The sequence below is a fragment of the Bicyclus anynana genome, chromosome 6 (genome assembly GCF_947172395.1).
Source record: "Bicyclus anynana chromosome 6, ilBicAnyn1.1, whole genome shotgun sequence".
Classification (NCBI taxonomy): Eukaryota; Metazoa; Arthropoda; class Insecta; order Lepidoptera; family Nymphalidae; genus Bicyclus; species Bicyclus anynana.
In genome coordinates, this window is record NC_069088.1 from 4,279,619 (window position 1) to 4,299,604 (window position 19,986).

General features: G+C 36.9%; 1 protein-coding gene across 1 annotated transcript; it reads left to right on the plus strand.

Annotated features, from left to right (window-relative positions):
• Positions 1-503: 503 nt before the first annotated feature.
• On the plus strand, positions 504-18,892 carry LOC112048706 (uncharacterized). Its single transcript, XM_024086351.2, has 2 exons — positions 504-916; positions 13,146-18,892. Exon 2 carries the CDS (start codon positions 13,168-13,170, stop codon positions 14,038-14,040), a length of 873 nt encoding a protein of 290 aa, XP_023942119.1. The 5' UTR covers positions 504-916; positions 13,146-13,167; the 3' UTR covers positions 14,041-18,892.
• Positions 18,893-19,986: the final 1,094 nt, after the last annotated feature.

Genomic DNA, 19,986 nt, shown 5'->3' on the forward strand with positions numbered 1-19,986 from the left:
ATAGCCATTTTTGGTCACTAAAAACAAAAGATAATTTGGTCACAACTGACATAATTGATGTTGTCATGTAAAATATGTCTAACCTCTTTAAGCAATGACTAAAAAAATATCTATCTCGCTCCATTAAGGTAGCTTTCTTTAAGTTAGAGAGGTTACGAAAAAATTTTGTTTATTCTTTAAAAAGTTAAATCCTTGACCAATTTTGACGTAAAATGCCACAGGTCCATATATATAGGTGTCAAAGTATAGTTGTGTGTAGTGTATGGACACAGAATATACATAATGGTGTTAAATGTTTTCGATGTCCCCCTCAAAAAACGATAGACTTTTTTGTTGGTGAATTTGGGTGCGAAACAGGTCCATTTTTTCAATGATCTAAGTGGATCATTTAGCATAAATGTGACCATAGACTTATTATTAAATCTATGAATGTGACCGATCTCCGATGTTCAATGGGTAAGTCGTCTGTGGTTAAGTTTTTGACATAACAAGTTCTGCTTTGTTATTATTGTCTGTGTTTGACTCATCCAGCTAGGTGGTGGTTCCTAAATTCTAAAATGTTTTTAAATTAATTAAATAGAAATATGATGGAATACCTCTTAATGTCGAAATCTATTTTATAAGATATTGTAATGTACAAGAAAACTTTATCTTCTCATTTTGATAATATTGTTGTGGTACATTTTTTCGTAATGGATCATCTTACCGAAATTATTGATGCGAAATAAATATATCTCTACGATATAAAGTCGGCGCGCGTGAACTGTGTGTTTTAAAGTGAATTCTTCACGTGTGTTATTATTTTTCAATGTATATGTGGTTGAATATTAATAACATACCAAGGACATGTACATAACAAATTCCCGTCGCTCTACATGTTTGACGAGTCGTGCGGGCTATGGATCATGCTTAAGTGGTAAATATACATTTCACGATTACCAGCCTCTTTAAAATAACACTGACCCACATCCAAAGTAATAAAAGTGGTTGTTTCTTTTGCATTGTCACCTCTACTCATTTTATCACATTTACACATTGTTGTACTTCAAATTGATATGATATTACTGTGGATGTGAGTTGTTGTAAAACAAAGAAAACTATATGCTATAGAATACAATATAGAAGGTTATCTAGTTAATAGTAGTTTAATAACTAATAAGTTGTTCCTGTTCAATACATTTGGCACACCCAGTTAAATCACAGTTTCTTTTTAAATATTGTTTGTTTCATGCTAAAAGAAAATAACTAACTTTAAATGGGTATGTGGCTTGTTTGTATGCTGTAGAAGTAGGTGCAAGAGGATTACCACAGAACAGACGGCTAGTTCTTTATATATAATGCACAATAATAAAATATATAACATATGAGCCAAAGATCTAGTAGGATCATACCAAATTTGGCTAGGCAGAGAATAACAAGAGTGGAGTAGGGGAATGTTAATTAACTATCAAGGATATCCTTAATCCTACACCCACAATTAGCTGGAGTGATTCCAGTGGGGACCAACGCTGAATGAACCAACGTACAATGGCCAACCCTTAATGGCCAAGTGCAGAAAAGGCTTAGAAAAGAAGAAAAACCTTACACCCATTGGTCACAAGTTTAGGGCTCTGCTCAGAGATTTTATCTGCCACAAAATGGACCCGGCCCATAGAATGCTGATATACTCGTCTTGTAAGCACCATTTATGAGTGTAATATGTTGGAATGGATCTGAAGAAATTTTGGCACAAAGGTTTGCAAATCATAGACTGAAATATCACTAAGGCAAATTCATCTTAATATTCTTATGGGAAAAGGATTTATGAGAGAGAATCTAGGGTATTGCTAGTATTCAATTATAAATAATAAATATTTAGAGAGAGAGTAGAGCAGTGATAGCCTAGAAGAAGAAGAAGCCTAGTAGATATGACCTTTGACTTTGATTCCAGAGGGTGTAGGTTCAAATCTGGTCTGGGGCATGTACCTCCAACTTTTCAGTTGTGTACATTTTAAGAAATTAAATATCATGTGTCACAAATGGTGAAGGAAAAACATTGTGAGGAAACCTGCATACCAGAGGATTTTCTTAATTCTCTGGTATGCAGGTGGGCCATCGTGGTGGACTATTGGCCTAACTCCTCTCATTCAGGAACTCGAGTTCAGCAGTGTGCCGAATATGGGTTGGTAATGATGAATTATAAATATTTAAGTGCCTTGTTTTTTCTTGCCATCTTAGTGCATGCAATGTAGGTAGCTCTGCTCTACAATGATTGAAATCTTCAGACCTAAGAAATGTCAATTACATATCTCATGAAGAGAAAAAGATAATATATTGTCAACCAATAACTGCCAAATCAGGAATATCCCTATCTCTTTTCTTGTGAAAGAACAAAAGTTAGAGCAATATTTTCAATCCACTGATATTAATATATACATGTCTTAAATTATTTATCTATGCCTCTATACAAATATAATAAAGAGGAAAGATTTGTTTGTTTGCATTGAATAGGCTCTGAAACTACTGAACCAATTTGAAAATTCTTTTACTGTTGGGAAGCTATGCTGTCCCCAAATGTTATAGGCTATATTTTATCCCCATATTGATTAAACATTAAAAAAAAACACATGCATCAAATTTAGAATCTCCTCCTTAAGTTGGTTAAAAAAATTAATAAAAAGAAAAGCTGTTGCTGTTAGTAATCAAAAGGGAACAAATTAGGGCTCATGTCACTTGCCCTCCAAGTCAAATTTAACTTTTTAATCATCCATTTGCTGAATGTTAGAAGAACATATTGCAAAAACAAATAAAAAAAACTTCAAGGTAAAGGGTCAGATTTTACACCAAGGAGAAATGGGGTGGACCATTGCCAGTTAGCTATTGCCGTAACCACTCCTATACAGTATTTCCAATTAAATGGAAACTAATGGGAATATTGATTTTGTCTTATAAGAGACAAATATCTTAGCAATCCATGGGATCACTGTGCAGGAGCCAGGTCCATCGCATGTGACCAATGGATGTTGGGTTAAGACAAGGGTTAAGCATGTCCTTGACAATTGGTTAACACTCCCCTTCTCCGCTCGTGTTGTTCTCCCTAGCCAAATTTCGTAAGAACCTATTAGAGCAGGTTTGGATACCCTTTCTAATATAAAACTTGCTGCAGTTCTAGAGAGGCCAAGGTCTTTAAGTCTTGCACCTACTTCTACGGCGTAAAGACTAATCACAATCAATGGTAATTAGGTACAAATCAATAGTAATATAAGTAATTCAGTTCAATAGATTTATAAATCTTTACAATCATCTAAACCTAGCTTTATGGTGTTATGATGTAACTTTGGATACATACATTGTAATTTTGAACTGTTTGTTTATTCATCAACAGTTTATTACTTTACCTGTGTGTTCTATATATACTTTCATTGAGCGCGAACCATTGAGTTCCTGCAAGCTTAAACTCTGTACCCTGCCTACTTCGTAACAAAAGAATTAATACTTGAGTGTTACATACTCCAATACCTACTTGAGTAAATCTTTTGTTCGGTAGACTTCAAACGCGCAAGATCTCCATATATTGGCGCCTATTATTTATTATTATCTATGGAAAGGCATACCTACCTAACACCCGTCTTATCAGATATCGCATGTCTGGTCATCTGTCTCTATTAAGTATGTCTCTCATAACAGATTTTATATCCCAACTAAATTATAAATGCGAAGGTGAGTTTGTTTGCTTGTTACGCTTTCACACCTAAACCACTAAATCGTTTGTGTTATCGGCGAGTAACATAGGTTATATGATTATCCCGGTATGCCCACGGGTACGGAAACAAAGCGAATTAAATGGCGCGGGGTGTCCTCGTGGTTAATGCGAAATATAAATTCAATATGTTCCATTTATGTGTACACCGAAACACCGACAAACCAATAAACGTGGTAATTTACAAGAATAATGTGCATGGCATTTTCAGATTATAAATTGCTATGCACATTTTTCTTATACCTATAGTACAGGAAATCTAAAAAAAATCGTATAAGATTTGTTAAAAAGAATTACATGACTAGAGATTTTTTAACCATTGGTAGGGAGCAACCGCATTTTTTTCAGCATTTAGTGTATAAAAAAATATTTTACAACTAAAGTACAAATGAGAAAGTTGTTCCTCTCAAAAAAACCATAATTTATTTAAAAAAAATTTTCGTCGGAGTTTTTTGTTTTGGCTAAGGTCGCTCAATCTAAAGTGTATTTCAAATAGCATGGGTACGGTGACAGCATTGGCGTATCTAGGTTTATTTCTTAGGGGGGCCTGGCCCTCGACATCAAGTCTATCATTAGTATCATATTAGAATTCCACATCAGTAGTCCAAAACCCTAGGGTGGGCACAGGTCCATTCTAGGGATTCCCCATATACGCCTATGGGTGACAGTCGCCTGTATGATGTTCATAATACGTACTATTATCGTTAATCGCGGCAAACTTTCAAAAGTGAAACGGACTGTCACCCGCACCATCCTACGTGAAACGAACTGTAGCGACTTGCGGACCGGGGATGATGACGATCACGACAGTGTACCTCTTACCTACTTCATTATACATGTATGTATTGTAATAATCCACTCGTATGGTTTGCGAGTAGAATGTTAATGTCGCGGCAGATGTTTTTCACGAGACGCCGGATCTCTGTAGCCAAATTATAAAAGGTCACATCCTAAATTAACTCAATCGGGAATTCTTACTTTCAAGGCGGGGGTATTAGCGCCGCTACGGACGGGATATTGTGCGAAATTAACTCGTGATAACGTTTTTTGAGCGTCGTGTGGCTTTGCTGCGGCAAAGATAAATTACCTACTCGATTAGGCAACGTTCACCTGATACTGAATTAAATTAAAAAAAAAAAATATAAAACAAAAACAATCAATTCAAAAAAATATACGAGTAAAATGCTCTAATGTGTAATTTGCCATGACAAAAGCTAGTGGATTGCACTTGTATCTTCTTTAGTATATAGGGCTTAGCATGCGACATATGAGTACCTATATCTGGCAAAGAGAAAGAGACATAATCGAAAATAGCTTGCGATGGGACGTAAGAGAAAGAAAAAGTCATATTTTTCCAAGACTTGGTCTTTGGTCTAGTCATTTTTACCCGACTATGAATTTATCATTTAAGCATTTATTTTTTAAATTATGCCTTTAGAATACAAAATATTAATCAAACTTTATAAAAATAATAACTTTTTTCCTAGTCGTCATAATTAAAAAATCCAATACACTGCTTTCGTCACCGCGGCACAGTCGCAACGGTCTTCACCCCACGATCAACCCACGTACGAGGTGCGTAGGTATAGCTCGCGTTTCGACCTTTAGTATGAAGTCCACCTACTGGTTATACTGTGACATTACTAACATTACTAAATTACACAATGATTACCTACTATTAATACATATTTTTGGCTGGTGGGAAGCTTGGGCCGTGGCTAGTTACCACCCTACCGGCAAAGTCGTACCGCCCAGCGATTTAGCGTTCCGGTACGATGTCTAGTAGAAACAAAAGGGGTGGGGATTTTCATCCTCCTCCTAACAAGTTAGCGCGCTTCCATCTTAGATTACGTAATCACTTACAAGCAGGTGAGATTGTAGTTAAGGCCTAACTTGTAATTTTTTTTTATTCTTAACAAGTTTAAACCTTATAACATTGAGAATATTTTGGCTGAAGATAAAGAGTTGAAAAACATAATAAAAGATATAATATTTTTTGTTATTTATAACCCTGTAAAGCACCAGGGTTTGAAAGTGGGTATCGAATTTTATATAAAGCAAAGGATAATGTTAAAAGCATTCTGAATTCTGAAATGCCGTGATGTGGAAGAAAGGGTGCAAAAAACTGGCCTATACCTGCGCAAAATTAGCGAATTTTGAGGAGGCTGTAAAATGTTTTTTAAATAATACTAGCCATATCTTTTATATATCATATGATATCCTCTTCTAAAAATAAATTAAAAGGTTTATTAGGTATGGGTAAGACAATAGTCGTAGACATGAGAGAGCCGTGATAGCCCAGTGGATAAGACCTCTGCCTCCATTTTGAATCTGGTCCAGGGCATGCACCTCCAACTTTTCAGCTGTGTGCATTTTAAGAAATTAAATATTACGTGTCTCAAACGCTGAAACCGGCATACCAGAGAATTATCTTAATTCTCTGCGTGTGTTAAGTCTGCCAATCCGCATTGGGCCAGCGTGGTGGATTGTTGGCCTAACCCCTCTCATTCTGAGAGGAGACTCGAGATCAGCAGTGAGCCGAATATGAGTTGATAACGACGACAATATTCCAACGACTATTGTCTATTGTAAGTATTGAAATACTTGCACACAAAAATAATAAAAAAAAACATTAAAAATTAATAATTTAAACTTAGCATGCAAAGGCGGCCTTATTGCTATAAGCAATCTCAACCAGGCTACCCCTGACGAGAGGACTTGCGAAGATAGAGCGTTTCAGACTTACTGTGTATTGTGTTGTTTATGTAGTCTGATCTATTTATACGCGTAATTAATACCATACCAAACCGCGAAGGCATCCAGGCGCTAGCGTCATTACAATACAGAACTATTCTTACACTCATTGTTCTAAATCACTGTTCACTATCAAAGAGTCTTTGTAGTTTTTTTATTGTATTGACCTTATGTTTCGACCTAGGTACGTCTATATTGTCTTAAAGGCAGTGCCGGATCAAGGATTTTTTGATTCCCTAAGCAATTTTCCTCTGTATAGGCCTTAAACGAATAACTAATTAAAAAGAATATAGGCTAATCCAGGACCCAGGACTGCTTAGAGGATTATAAAGTTTCGTTTGTCTAATGGTTAGTCCACGTTATTCGGAACACGAGGTACTCGGTCGGCATTCTTCCAATAAATTCTCAGTCCGGAGGTATATCCTGGTGTCTCGAGCCACTGGCGTAAAGTGTCTGTGTAAAAATTACTTGGGAGCTAGTAAAGATTTCTCTCAAAAGAAACAAAAATGCTCGCTTAAAATAAATATGACAGTGACTTAAGCTATGTAGGTTGTTTCCAACTTTTGGGCTCATGCTTAACCAGGGAAAAAAGAGATTGTTGATTACTTACATTTTATTAATTTTTCATTCACACGTAAGGGGCCCCTGTAGTGGGGGGGCTCCGTATCATTAATACGCTTGACACGATGGTAGCTACGCCCCTGTCTCGAGCACAATATGCCGTGTTTCAAAGTCAAAACATGAGCCAGCCAACCCGCTCAGCAGTGTAGTAGGTCTTAGCCCTATATACCCTCTCAAGGCCGTTGCCGGCCCATAGCCAAGAGTGAAGCAAGTTGAAAATGTTACGGAAGATGAGAAAAATATTAATTGTAGGTAGAGTCGAGAGCATGCACAGTTTTACGGGTACACTAATTGTTGTACTATACCTCTGTGGCGACTTTTTTATTTTTTTTAATTCTTTACAAATTAGCCCTTGACTGCTATCACATACAGTCAAACCTGATGGTAAGTGATGATGCAATCTAAGATGGAAACGTGCTAACTTGTTAGGAGTAGAATGAAATCCTCACCCCTTTCGGTTTCTATACGACATCATATCGGAACGCTAAATCGATTGGCGTTACGTAGTTGCCGGTAGGTTGTTAACTAGCCATGGCTGAGCCCTTCAGCCAGAGCCTGACCAATTATGAGATCTCAATTGACCCAGCCGGGGATCGAACCCATACCAATTCGCCTCTGACTGTTATTGCAAAGCAAGTCGACTGAATACGATTTTGGTTGCTTTGCATTTAGCTATATTTTTAACCGACTTCAAAAAGGAGGAGGTTCTCAATGTACACCGATTACTCAAAGACGCCTGGACCGATTTCAAAAATTATTTTTTTGTTTGAAACGGTATAGTTCCCCTTTGGTCCCATTGCCATTATGTCAAGATCTGATGATGAAATCCTGGAGAAATTGAGGGGAACTTTCGAAAATTATATGGGTGTCTAGTGTGTTCGTAAACTTTTCCATTTAGTACTTTTAAGTACTACAATTTCATGAAGGTTTGATTTCTCATTAATACAAATTAATCAAGCCCAAACACAAGGTAACTGCTGTAAATCGCCGAGGAGTTCCCTCGTCTGTTTTATGGCTCCATCATCAGATCGATTTCAGATGAATTAATACATCACCGGCTTAGCACCGCCTTCATACTGATCAGCAGGTAGAACATATTATGATGTTATTTTTCGCTTTTTAGTTTTGGGTACGTTTTTAGGTTTTGAAGTCGGTTGTATTTTTTTTATTAAAATTTTTTTAACATAGGAAGAGAGATGCTTTCCCCCTGCCTCCCCTTGGCGATGACTTTGCCTCCTCTCCTATAAGGCCAGACCCTGTAAAATTAGATATACTATACCTATACGTTTACTAGTCCTAATATACGACTATGTCCGCAATTACATATAAATAGAGCGTGCAGACTTTAAGGACAGGCAATAATCTCGATATTGCATTTTGTGTTCAAGAAGCAGAGGCCAGAAATAGTACCTATATGCATTAATATTCGATTATGATCGTAATAGTAAATGATAATCCCATGAGCTGCGGCCAAAATAAATCCATTATCCGTACACAATAAAACAGCGTAAAGTTATGCCCTTGAAATATTACAGTGTTCGCGCGAGGAAGAATTTCATTATACAATGTGTTCACATTGTGTCGATGATTTTATGTGTTTTTTTTTATACATCCGAGTTAGTTTTAGAGATTAGCGTAAACATACATACGGACAAATATTTTAATCTTTTGTTGCTTATTCTTCATTCATCGTTATATTCAATATCAAATCTTTTTTTTTATAATTTTTAAATAAATAGTTTTTAAGTAAAAGTTTCCAAGTTGTAAAAAAACGACTATTAAACCATCTAACCCCCCCTTTCTCCGAAACTACTAAACCTAAAATTTAAAAAAAAATTCAGAAGTTAGCTTTCCATTTGAAGATTCCGAGAAAACTTCAGAACTCTGAATTTTTTAATATGAAGGTCTCTTTTGGGGGCAAGATGGAAAACACAACAAAAAAATTCTAACTGCATCATGTGACACATCAAATGAAAGAGCTTGTTCAGAAGATCTCAAATATACTTTTTTTGTAATTTTAAAATTAATACTTTCTAAGTAATGTAAAAAAAGGACAAAAATTGACCATTCTCCCTCCCAACTTTTCTCCGAACCTAAAATTTTGAATAAGAATACAGAAGTTTTCTATTTAAAGATTTCCGGAAAACTTCAGACCTCAGAATGGTCACAGGCTTACATTTGGAGTGAAAAATGTTTTGTTTTTTTTGCGTGTCCTATCATCATCATCATCATCATCATATCAGCCGATGGACGTCCACTGCAGGACATGGGCCTTTTGTAGGGACTTCCAAACATCACGATACTGAGCCACCTGCATCCAGCGAATCCCTGCGACTCGCTTGATGTCGTCAGTCCACCTGGTGGGGGGTCGGCCAACACTGCGCTTACTAGTTTTCGGGGTCGCCATTCCAGCACTTTGGGACCCCAACGTCCATCGGCTCTTCGCACTATGTGCCCCGCCCATTGCCACTTCAGCTTCGCAACTCGTTGAGCTATGTCGGTGACTTTGGTTCTTCTGCGGATCTCCTCATTTCTGATTCGATCACGCAGAGATACTCCTAACATAGCTCGTTCCATCGCCCGCTGTGTGACTCTGAGCCTTCTTATGAGGCCCATAGTTAGCGACCAAGTCTCGTGTGTGTTCGCGTGTCCTATAACCTATAGTTATTAGTTGTTAGATGTTTCTAAGATGTTTTCCTTCATTCTTCGTTCTCTCTATCAAATCACGTCGATCCTTTGCATCAAACAAGGAATAATCCAGCATAATATGTATCTTATTATAGAAAATGTAAGGATCTATTCGAGAGAGCAAAGCTTCATAATGCGATACGCCGTGCCCCAGATATGTCGGTCGGGCGCGGCGACTGAACGGAAATCGCTTGGCGACAACATTGTTGTTCGCTCTCCCAGTTACTTTCCGCACCTGGAAAATGCAAACGCTAACGACAGAAACGTGGATAGGTATATAAATGTTAATAATCTTACAGAAGTGTTGAATAACTTTCAGAAGCAAGTTTTACTTCTATACTAATATTATGAAGCTGAAGAGTTTGTTTGTTTGGTTGGTTGGTTGAACGCCCTAATCTCAGGATTTTCTCAGGATCTCAGAATACTGGTCCGATTTGAAAAATTCTTTCAGTTTTAGATATCTCATTTATCGAGGAAGGCTATAAGCTATTATATATTATCCCCGTATTTTTACGCAAACGGGAACCATGCGGGTGAAACTGCGCGGCATCAGCTAGTTGTGGAATATAATCATGGCTCAGTGGCATTGCGTGCCTAGAAGTGGCTCTGTATCAAAATTAGTTGGGGGACTCAAATAAAGGGTAAAGATTTCTAACAAAAGAAGCAAAAATGCTCATTTAAAATAAATATGACAATGACTTAACCTATATGTAGGATGTTTCCAACTTTTAGGCGCGCGTTCCACCAGTGAAAAAAAAAATGGATTACCTACATTTTACTCATTTTTAACTGACTTCCAAAAAGGAGGAGGTTCTACGTTCGACTGTATGTATGTTTTTTTTTTTTTTTTTTTTTTTTTTTTTTTATGTATGTCCAGCGATAATTCCGTCATTTGTGGACCGATTTTGAAAATTCTTTTTTGTTTTGAAGGGTTTGATTCCAGGGTGGTCCCATTTTTTTCATGTCAGGATCTGATGATGGCATCCTGGAGAAATCGAGGGAAACGAAAATTGAAAATCGTAGAGACGGCTAGTGCGTTTGTTAGTGTTTCCATAAGGTATTTTAAACCCCTACAATTTTATGAAGGTCTGGAGTTGGTCTGATGATGGAGCCGATACACAGACGATGGAACTCGTCAACGATTTACAGCAGGTACCTTTTGTTTGGGCTTGATTTATTTGTATTGATGAGAACTTTCCACCTAGATCGGTTGTGACTGTATTAAGGGTCTGATGATGAAGACGAATGACAGTTAAGAGAACTCCTCAACGGTTCACAGTAGCTACCTTGTGTTTGGACTTGATAAATTTGTATTGATGAGAACTTTCCACCTAGATGGGTTGTGACTGTATTAGGGGTCTGGTGATGAAGACGAAGGATAGTTAAGGGAACTCCTCAACGGTTCACAGTAGCTACATTGTGTTTTGACTTGATAATTTTGTATTGATGAGAACTTTCCACCTAGATGGGTTGTGACTGTATTAGGGGTTTGGTGACGAAGATGAAGGAGAGTTAAGGGAACTCCTCGACGGTTCACAGTAGCTACCTTGTGTTTGGACTTGATAAATTTTATATTGATGAGAATGTGACTGCATAGGGGGTCTGGTGATGATGACGCAGGACAGTCACCTTTCACAATTTTCTGAATATTCATATTACGTGTGGATAAAGGGGGAGTAAAATTTTGTATATGAGTTAAGGTAGTATTTTTAAAATTGGGATTGTAGGACTTAGATACTTATTATAAAAAAATAACGTTTCAACTAATTGCTTATTAATTTTTGTTCACACTCTGTAGGTGTGCTAACACTAAAAATTAAAAAATAAAAATTTTAATAAAAAAAATTCAACCGACTTCCAATTCAAAAATTAACCTAAACTAAAAAGCAAAAAATAACATCTTACCTATGTGCTACCTTCTGATCAGTTTGAAGGCGGTGCCAATCTAGTGTCATGTTTTAATTAAAGCCGTTTCTGAAAGAACCACAGAAATTTTGTAATTTAAACGGCTCTAATTAAAACATCACTGGCTTGGCACCGCCTTCAAACTGATCAGAAGGTAGCACATAGGTAAGATGTTATTTTTTGCTTTTTAGTTTAGGTTAATTTTTGAATTGGAAGTCGGTTGAATTTTTTTTATTAAAATTTTTTACTTTCACATATAAAGAAACCCCTGTAGTCCGGGAGCCCGTCTCTTTGATACGGCTGATACGGCGGTAACTAGGACCCTGTCATGGCTTTTTGGTTTTTTTTTACATACATATTACATAGACTTTCGACAACGATTTTCATACAAAAAAGTATACACTTTAAAGGGCAGGGAATTAGGTGGTCATATCACTTCTCGTGAATCGTATATTTTTTTACAATCTGGCTAGTAGCCCTTGAAACTTTTCCGCTTTATAATATTACTGTAGATATCTTTTATATATGACCAAAGTTGCCCTTTACCTTTAATTAGTCATAAACTGACATGTACGACAGTCGACAACAGTCCAACGGGCGGGGACCGCAACCATGACTTTTCTTGAGATATTATTATATTATGGATATTAACGCGTAAAAGGCATTGAGATATTATTATTATTATAAATATTAACGCGTAAAACCCATGGGTTCAAGCGACAACGTCACTTGAGACCTTGAATGGTGCAATTAAACATGGTAGAGCCAACGTCTTCTGAGGATGCTCCAGTTACGAAATTAATGGGAAGGACATCGTCTATCCTTCATCCTCACTTCGGAACTGATGAATATAGATTTTTTCCTTGGTGATGACGTTATTTGATTACGTCAAGTTTTCGTGAAGAATATAAAAATAAATCAATTGTGTAGTTATTTTTGTAAAGTGTTTCATCCGATTCAGTTTCACAACAATGTTCGTACACATTGTATTCATCACAGAACCTATTAAGCTATCATTATTATATCCGTGGTATTAATTATTAATTTCACGTGAGAAATTGTGGAAAAACCAATTGTATGAGCCGGAAATTGTATAGGATGTGCTTCTCAGAAAGTAAACAGATAAAATGTAGATTCAAGTATATCATGAAAGTTCAGATTTTCAATATTTAGACGTTGTATTATATTATGGTGTTATATAATTCTTTCGTTGCGAATTGGGGCAAAAATTCGGCTAATTCATTTATGATAATAAATTCAGTGTACCGGGAAACGAAACTTGTTTCGGCGGCACGATGTCAGATTGTGAAGCGCTTTGCGAATTGCCGCTTATCTTAACAACCTGCGGGATTTTATCTGAAAGCTTTTTACAGCGACACACTCGTAGTATTAATCGAGATACCCGATAACATCGTAACGGTTACCGTATTGTCCGCAGGCAATGAACACTTGACCGCGCCATGGAACATAAAGATGGATGGAGCGGCGGAGACACGACTGCAGCCGACAATAGCACGGAGCGCACGCAGGCCGACCGCGACCGCGTGCGCATCGAGTTCTACGCCACCTATGACGTCATGACCGGCGTGCGCATAGCCGCCACCCTCGGCGGCTTCTTCGCCCTAATGGTCTTTTTAATCGTTTACAAGAGCCGCAGCAAATCTGTGAAGGCGTTGAATGATCCTAAATTAGTAGAACTCGCGGAGGCGGTCGTCGCCGAGGAGCAGGCGGTGGAAGAGGAGCGGCAGTTGAACGCGGCTCTAGAGGAGGCTTTGTCGGAGCGAGCTCGCTCGCGTCCGTCGTTGGGGGAAGTACCGCTGTGGCCGCGGACGTCCCGGTTCGCGTCCTACGGCGGCGGGTACGGGAGCCTGCTGGCTCCTCCGCGGAGACTTTCCACCGTGCGCGGAGACTCGCTGCCGGGCTCCGCGCTGCGGTTCAACGAGAGGCGAGCGTCCGCCGGGCCGCGGGACAGGCGACTCAGCTCGGCCACTTGTTCGAGTTCGGGCAGTTCGTATTTGGAGCGGCGCGGCTCGTCGGTGGTGTGCTCGCTGCCCGAGCGCCGCCTGTCGCCGTGCCCGAGCGAGCGGCTGGCTCCGCTCGCGTCGGTGGGCAGCGTGGGCCCGTCGTTCGCGGTGGAGTGCGACCTGGCGTCGGTGGGCGCGGACTCCGTGTTCGCGGAGGACGAGGCGGACTCCACGGACGACGAGGTGGAGCAGTTCTCCACCGACAGCGGCGGGCCCGAGCCCGGCGCGGAGTGTACGGAGTTGGCCACGCGGCCGGCGCTGCCGATGCGCCTCGAGCGCGCGTCGACCTCCCGCGAAACGTTATTCTAGTCGTCAGTCACCGCGCTGGATGTTACATGTTATAGATATTTCAATATCGACTCGTCCGTGTTCATTCTCTACGAGTTTTCTTTGACATAATCACGTGTAGAACATATCAGAAGCGTCATAATTTAACATATCATTTAAAAATCACCCACATGGAATTAACTGGCGAATCGGTTCGTTTACCCTTTTAAATATTAATGTACTCGAATGGAGGTAGCGCACGTCGGGATATCATATAATATGATATACGTTCGGGTGTTACTGTTCTCATTTAAAACCTTCGGCTTTTCAACATAAGGGTTCATCATATTAAACAAATTTACGGACTAGTCGATATTTTAATATCGATTGTATTATGTAAATAGTTGGTTTTGTTAATTAATTAATGTATCGCAATGTTGATGTTCTAAAGCCATGATGCAATTTTAAAATGTGATCACTACTAGTTGACAAAACGTCTGGAACTGAATATCGAATTGTCGTACGTAGAGCTTTCTAGTCGAATCGATCTATCGCTTTATATGTGACCTATATTTAAGAAAAAAAAAAATGGTATTTTCGATGTCGGAACACAGTTTCCGCAACAAAAAACAAGATAGACATAAATATTATTGCGCACAAAGATAACATTTTATTCCTGTACGAAATCGAAGCTATTATCGAACTTTTATACTTTATACCAGAAAGTGAAGCAATCATAACTAAAGGTCAACATTGATTGCCACTGATGTCTCGGTTGCAACTATGTATTATTTCACCGAAATTATATTATTTACATTATATAACAATATCCACCCCAGATCTTACGCAAACTGATTGTTATGATAATTAATTCAGGGCTCAGCGCCGTGGAAATTAAAATTGGGTGAACAGAATGACTCGGAACCGTAGAACACTCCGACAATGTCACCGTTTAGTGTTCCTTTGAAATATTTATTAGGTAAACGAAATGATCTGCCGAATTAATCTTTATAATAGAAGGCACGTAACGTACCTGCTTAGTAACTGGTGTTAGGATTGGGAAACGTTGGTTTTCCTTTTATTTCCCATAAATTGTATACACTTGCGTGCTTGTTTTTTCAATATAAACTTGTTTGTTGAATGTTCCGGTGTGTTCCGGAATATACGGAAGAAGCTATTTAGCTTAATTTGCGAAAGTCCGACATAATGTCTAGTCTAGATAATAATGATCTATGTATTGATGTCCAATTATCTAGTCATTTTAAGTTAGGGACAACGGAAGTTGTCTATTTCTGTTTAGCGAATTTTATTGTAAAGTTAAGAATACCTATGTTGAAATTAATTGAGGATTGAAATTATTCTTTCCTTTTCTGGCTTTAGTATCGGCTAATGCATTTAAACTGTACATGTAAACTGTTTTAATGTAAAAGTTAAAAAATAACAGTTTTAACACGGCTGTCTAAAAAGGAGTGTTTTGTTTATGTACATGTGAGTTTCGTTATTCAGCCATAACTTATAAATACCTTAATAGATTTAGATGTATGTAGTTATGTACTTGTGTAAAAATTTACGACTCAGGGCAGAGCAGTCGTGTTTTCATTTTTTTAATTATTGTATATTTGGATATTTTGTGTGCGATTTTAAAATAAACAAATTGTATGAAACAAATAAAGCAGGAAGCTCTTAACATGTTATAACAGTTAGTTATTTAAAAGCACAATTGTAAATTAACAGACCTTATTTGCCGGTAAAAAGTGTAGCTACAATAGAGGCAAAAGAAAAACATTTCTTTAAAAAAAACATAATTTTCGGGTTCATTACAAAAATACAGAAATTAAAAAATAGTTTTCTCCGCTTTAATATAAGTATGTGGCACTCTTTATATCGCATTTCTTAAAAGAAAAACGAGCACGAATAGTTTGGACGCATTTACGATGTACGTATATTGTAATTTATCGGTTTTTATATATTTTTTGTGGGCGCGTGAAGGAGATTTGTTAAAAAATTAGTTTTGTTATAAAATTGACAAGTGATGTTGGAAATAATGTTGATTGTTATTATGCTATGATCACATTTAGCAATTTGCAAAAAGTAAGAATGTACGAGTAATGTTTTAGGGGCTTCAAGGTCGAACTATTAGCCAAAAATAAAAATGTGATATCCGTCACAGTAGTGAATTAGATTTTGAGGAATTTATAGTTCTTTTTTAATATTGTTCGCGTAAGTATCTTGTTTGTATAAAAAAAGGATTATAAAATGTTTTTGCCAATCATTAACAGTTGAGTTTTAAAAAGCTAAATTATTTTCTTTGCGAAATGAAGGTCACAAGATTTTTCCTTTTCACGTATTTAGAGCGAGTGTCTGATGGACCTGTATAGAATTTCATCTTTAATAGACGAAAGTGTCTCATTCCAAGCCTCTACCATAGTTGAAGTACGGTAGGCGACTATAGTGTTAAAAAATCATAAAAATTAAGACTTGGCGGGTTTCATAGGTCGCCCTAGTGTATTTTTTTTTCGTAGTTTATTCGTCATCTTTATATTTTTAAACAATTAAGGTCACTTATTACAATTTCTCGAAAACCGTTTGACGTACGTACGTTTGGCAGGGCGGTTCATAATTACGACGTAATTTGATGATGAATCGTATGAATGGATTAAGACCTACGGACCGCGGACAAAGTCGCGGGCGTTGGCTAGTAATACATATGAGAAATTGTTCTCATGATTCGCCATACACTGTTGGTTGCAACTCTTCCGAAAAGCTATGTTAAATATTTTAAGGGTCTCTGGCAAAGGATTACAAAATGATATATCCAAAATCCACTCTACCTATCTATACTTATAATAAAACTGTAACAGGTCAAATTCTGTACATTGAAGGCATTTTGAAAATTTTAGTTGAAGGGCATTACTTATATATAAGTAGGTACCTGTAATCGATACTGAAGCCAAAAATATTTTTTATTTTATTTTTTTGTATATCTGTCTGTCCGTATTTAATGTTGACCGGGCATTATGCTGAAACTACTGAATTAATTTAAATGAAACTTGACACGATTTGAGACCTTAATACGTAGAAGGTTAGAGGATACTTTTAGTCGCGAAAATTAAATTAGAAGGAATAAAACAGGTGTTGAAAGTTTATATGAAAAGTCCTTCATTTTTCTAGTTACCATGTATTGCCAAAAAAACGTATTACCAAAAAAAAAACTAAAAATAAATAATTTTTCAAAATTATATTCTCAATGGTTAAAAAGGAATAGAAGTTAGTGGACTATTTATTATCTATGTATAAAACATTCGAGAATATAAATTAGAAGGGAATGGAATAGCGGTTTACATCGATTTCCACGCGTACGAAGTCGCGGGCGTCCGCTAGTAGTCAATATAGTTGCCTACCGTACTTACTTACTTACCTATGGTACAAGCACGAGTTGTCAGCCTTCTAGCTTTTAAAATTATGAATCTGGGTATCATACAATGATGTTAGAAAAAAAAAAGAGGTAGATAGGTTAAACACGAACCGCAAGTGGCACGTTAAAACTATGCTAATTAGCAAACCTAAGCTCGGTCATCCGTACGCCGTACTGTCATTGCGCCGTTGACAACGCCGCTGAAAATCTAAAATATTTTTTGCTCGCCAGTTGTAAAAATCGAATGTGGCTTATGTAACTTTTTTTTTCTAACATCATTGGTATCATAGTATGGTGTTAGACCATTTTACTGGGATCCAAATATTTATAAAAACTTCCAACAAAAAAAACTCTTAAGTATTCATAATATTTATTGCGGGCATCAAAATCACTTTTGTTTGTTACAAAACTTTTACTAAAGAATAACTTAACCCTCTATTGCCGGATGATAAATAATTAATTAAAAACAAATATTTTTTTTTGTTTTTAATTTGTACTAGTTAGAAGTTTCATGTAAAAACTCATGTGGTTCTGGTTTACAAAATAATAATTACATAGTCAATAACTACAAAACCATTTTGTATCTTACGTTTGCACATTATTGCTAAAATCGTTATCTTATTTATAACTGACAACAATTCTTGTGATTTTCAAAATAAATCAAAATCGCTTGCTCGTTTCTTCTTCAGTACATGTTTAAAACTCATTTCATACCATGAACGTTAACAAGCTAAAAATAGTATATGTAAATATTGAAAAAAATTTAAAAGCTTTGTAAATAGAAAAACTACTTATGAAAATACAAGATGTGACTTGAATTAGAAAACAAAAATTAAATATGTTCCTTTATGTAGCAATGTTTTGATGATAAGCAATGATTGAATTAATACGTTTGTTTAACTGTAAGGTGGAAAAATAAACAATAGCCATTTATGAACCTACGAGTATGCAATTGAGGGTTAAGTGATTTATAATTTTGGATCGTTGTATGGGAATAATTAAATTCTTACTTTATTTAACGAGTACGACCTTAACGTGGTGTTTGTAAAATGTAGATAGTACTAACTCGGTAGGGTAGTCGTCGAGTCAATTTTAAATTGTATATTTGTACTATAGTGGAACATCCCTCACAAATCAATAGGGCACACGAGACCAATTCGTCCTTCGAACAATAACTTTGTACGGGAGAGGCGGCCTAATAAACTATTGCTTTATAACGAATATCACTTATCAAGGAAACTGCCACTGTTCTCGTCTAGCGATGTAACGCACACCGGGATTTTATTGATTCTAGTGTGCCAACCCGCACACAGCGGGGCCCAGTAGATTAACTAACACAGATCGTTTTTATTACGAATTAGATTTACGTGTTAGTTTATGTAACTGTTCGTTGCTCGAATTAAAATGAGCTCCCAGTAGCGTGGTAATATGTTGAAATGTATGTAAAAAAATATTGTAAATATATAAAACACAAATCAATTATTGTAGTTTCATTTTGCATTATCACGTTTGTTTTGTTGGGTCTGTTACAAAAATAATGGCGGAGTTGGCGGCTCATATAACTATAATAAAGTTAAATACGACCCAATAAAATTTGGTTCACCAACGCGATTGCGGTGACGCGATTCGCTCATTATACCAATGGAAAATTGTTGTTAGTTTTTATGGTTCTATCCCATCTCGAAAGAAAACAAGGAATCTTTTGTAGTATTAGGCGATCTAATCACCGAGGTAGATCGTTGTCACATAACAAATCAAACAGCAAGGTTAATTGTTTCATTATGCAGTTCAATATATAATCGTAAAAAGAAGTACTAAACCTTGTCTAACGATTGTTAGAGCTTTGATCTTATAAGAAGTTAAATAATGTTACCTACTTTTTTTTATTTTCTGATAACAAATTATCGCATGACTGCATTTACATGGACGAGCTTGCAAAAGAAGATATATTTCGAGTTTTAGACATGTAGAGCTACCAATATATAATTTAGTGGCGTAGCGTGCGTTGGAGGGGCCATATATCAAATTTAGTTGGGTTGGGCCCAATATACCAGCGGCAACTCCCAAAAAAAAATCCCTTCAGTTACTCTGACTCTGTCCTGATTTGTCATTGCTGCAGTTACGTACCTACACATTTTGTTTTTTTTTTTCCGGGAAGCACTACCAGATTAAATTATATAGTAAATTACTTTTTACAAATTTTTGCTTTCACACGTAAAGGCCATGGGGTCCTATAGTCCGGGGGCCCCGTATCATTGATACGGCGGCACAGAAAACATGACAGCGGCAGCTACGCCCCTGATATAATTGTTACAACGCCAACGTTTGGAGTAGGTAACTGTTCAGGTACTTACTTACCTCAACTTTTAAATAATAGGTAAAAGGTACCTACTGTTACATGGTGATAACAAAAATCGACCTCTTTCAGTTTGTCGGGTACCTACCTAGAAATCTTCCTGATTGAAAGCGTAGGTATGGCTCTCCTTACACTAAATTTATTTATAATAACGTACAAATAGAAATAAATTTTCTTAAAACGTTTAAAATGCTACACAACGTTTTAAAGTTAGAAT

What these genes read in the sequence shown, in the direction of transcription:
- LOC112048706 (XM_024086351.2), top strand. Translation starts at nt 13,168, where the DNA reads ATGGAACATAAAGATGGATGGAGCGGCGGAGACACGACTGCAGCCGAC.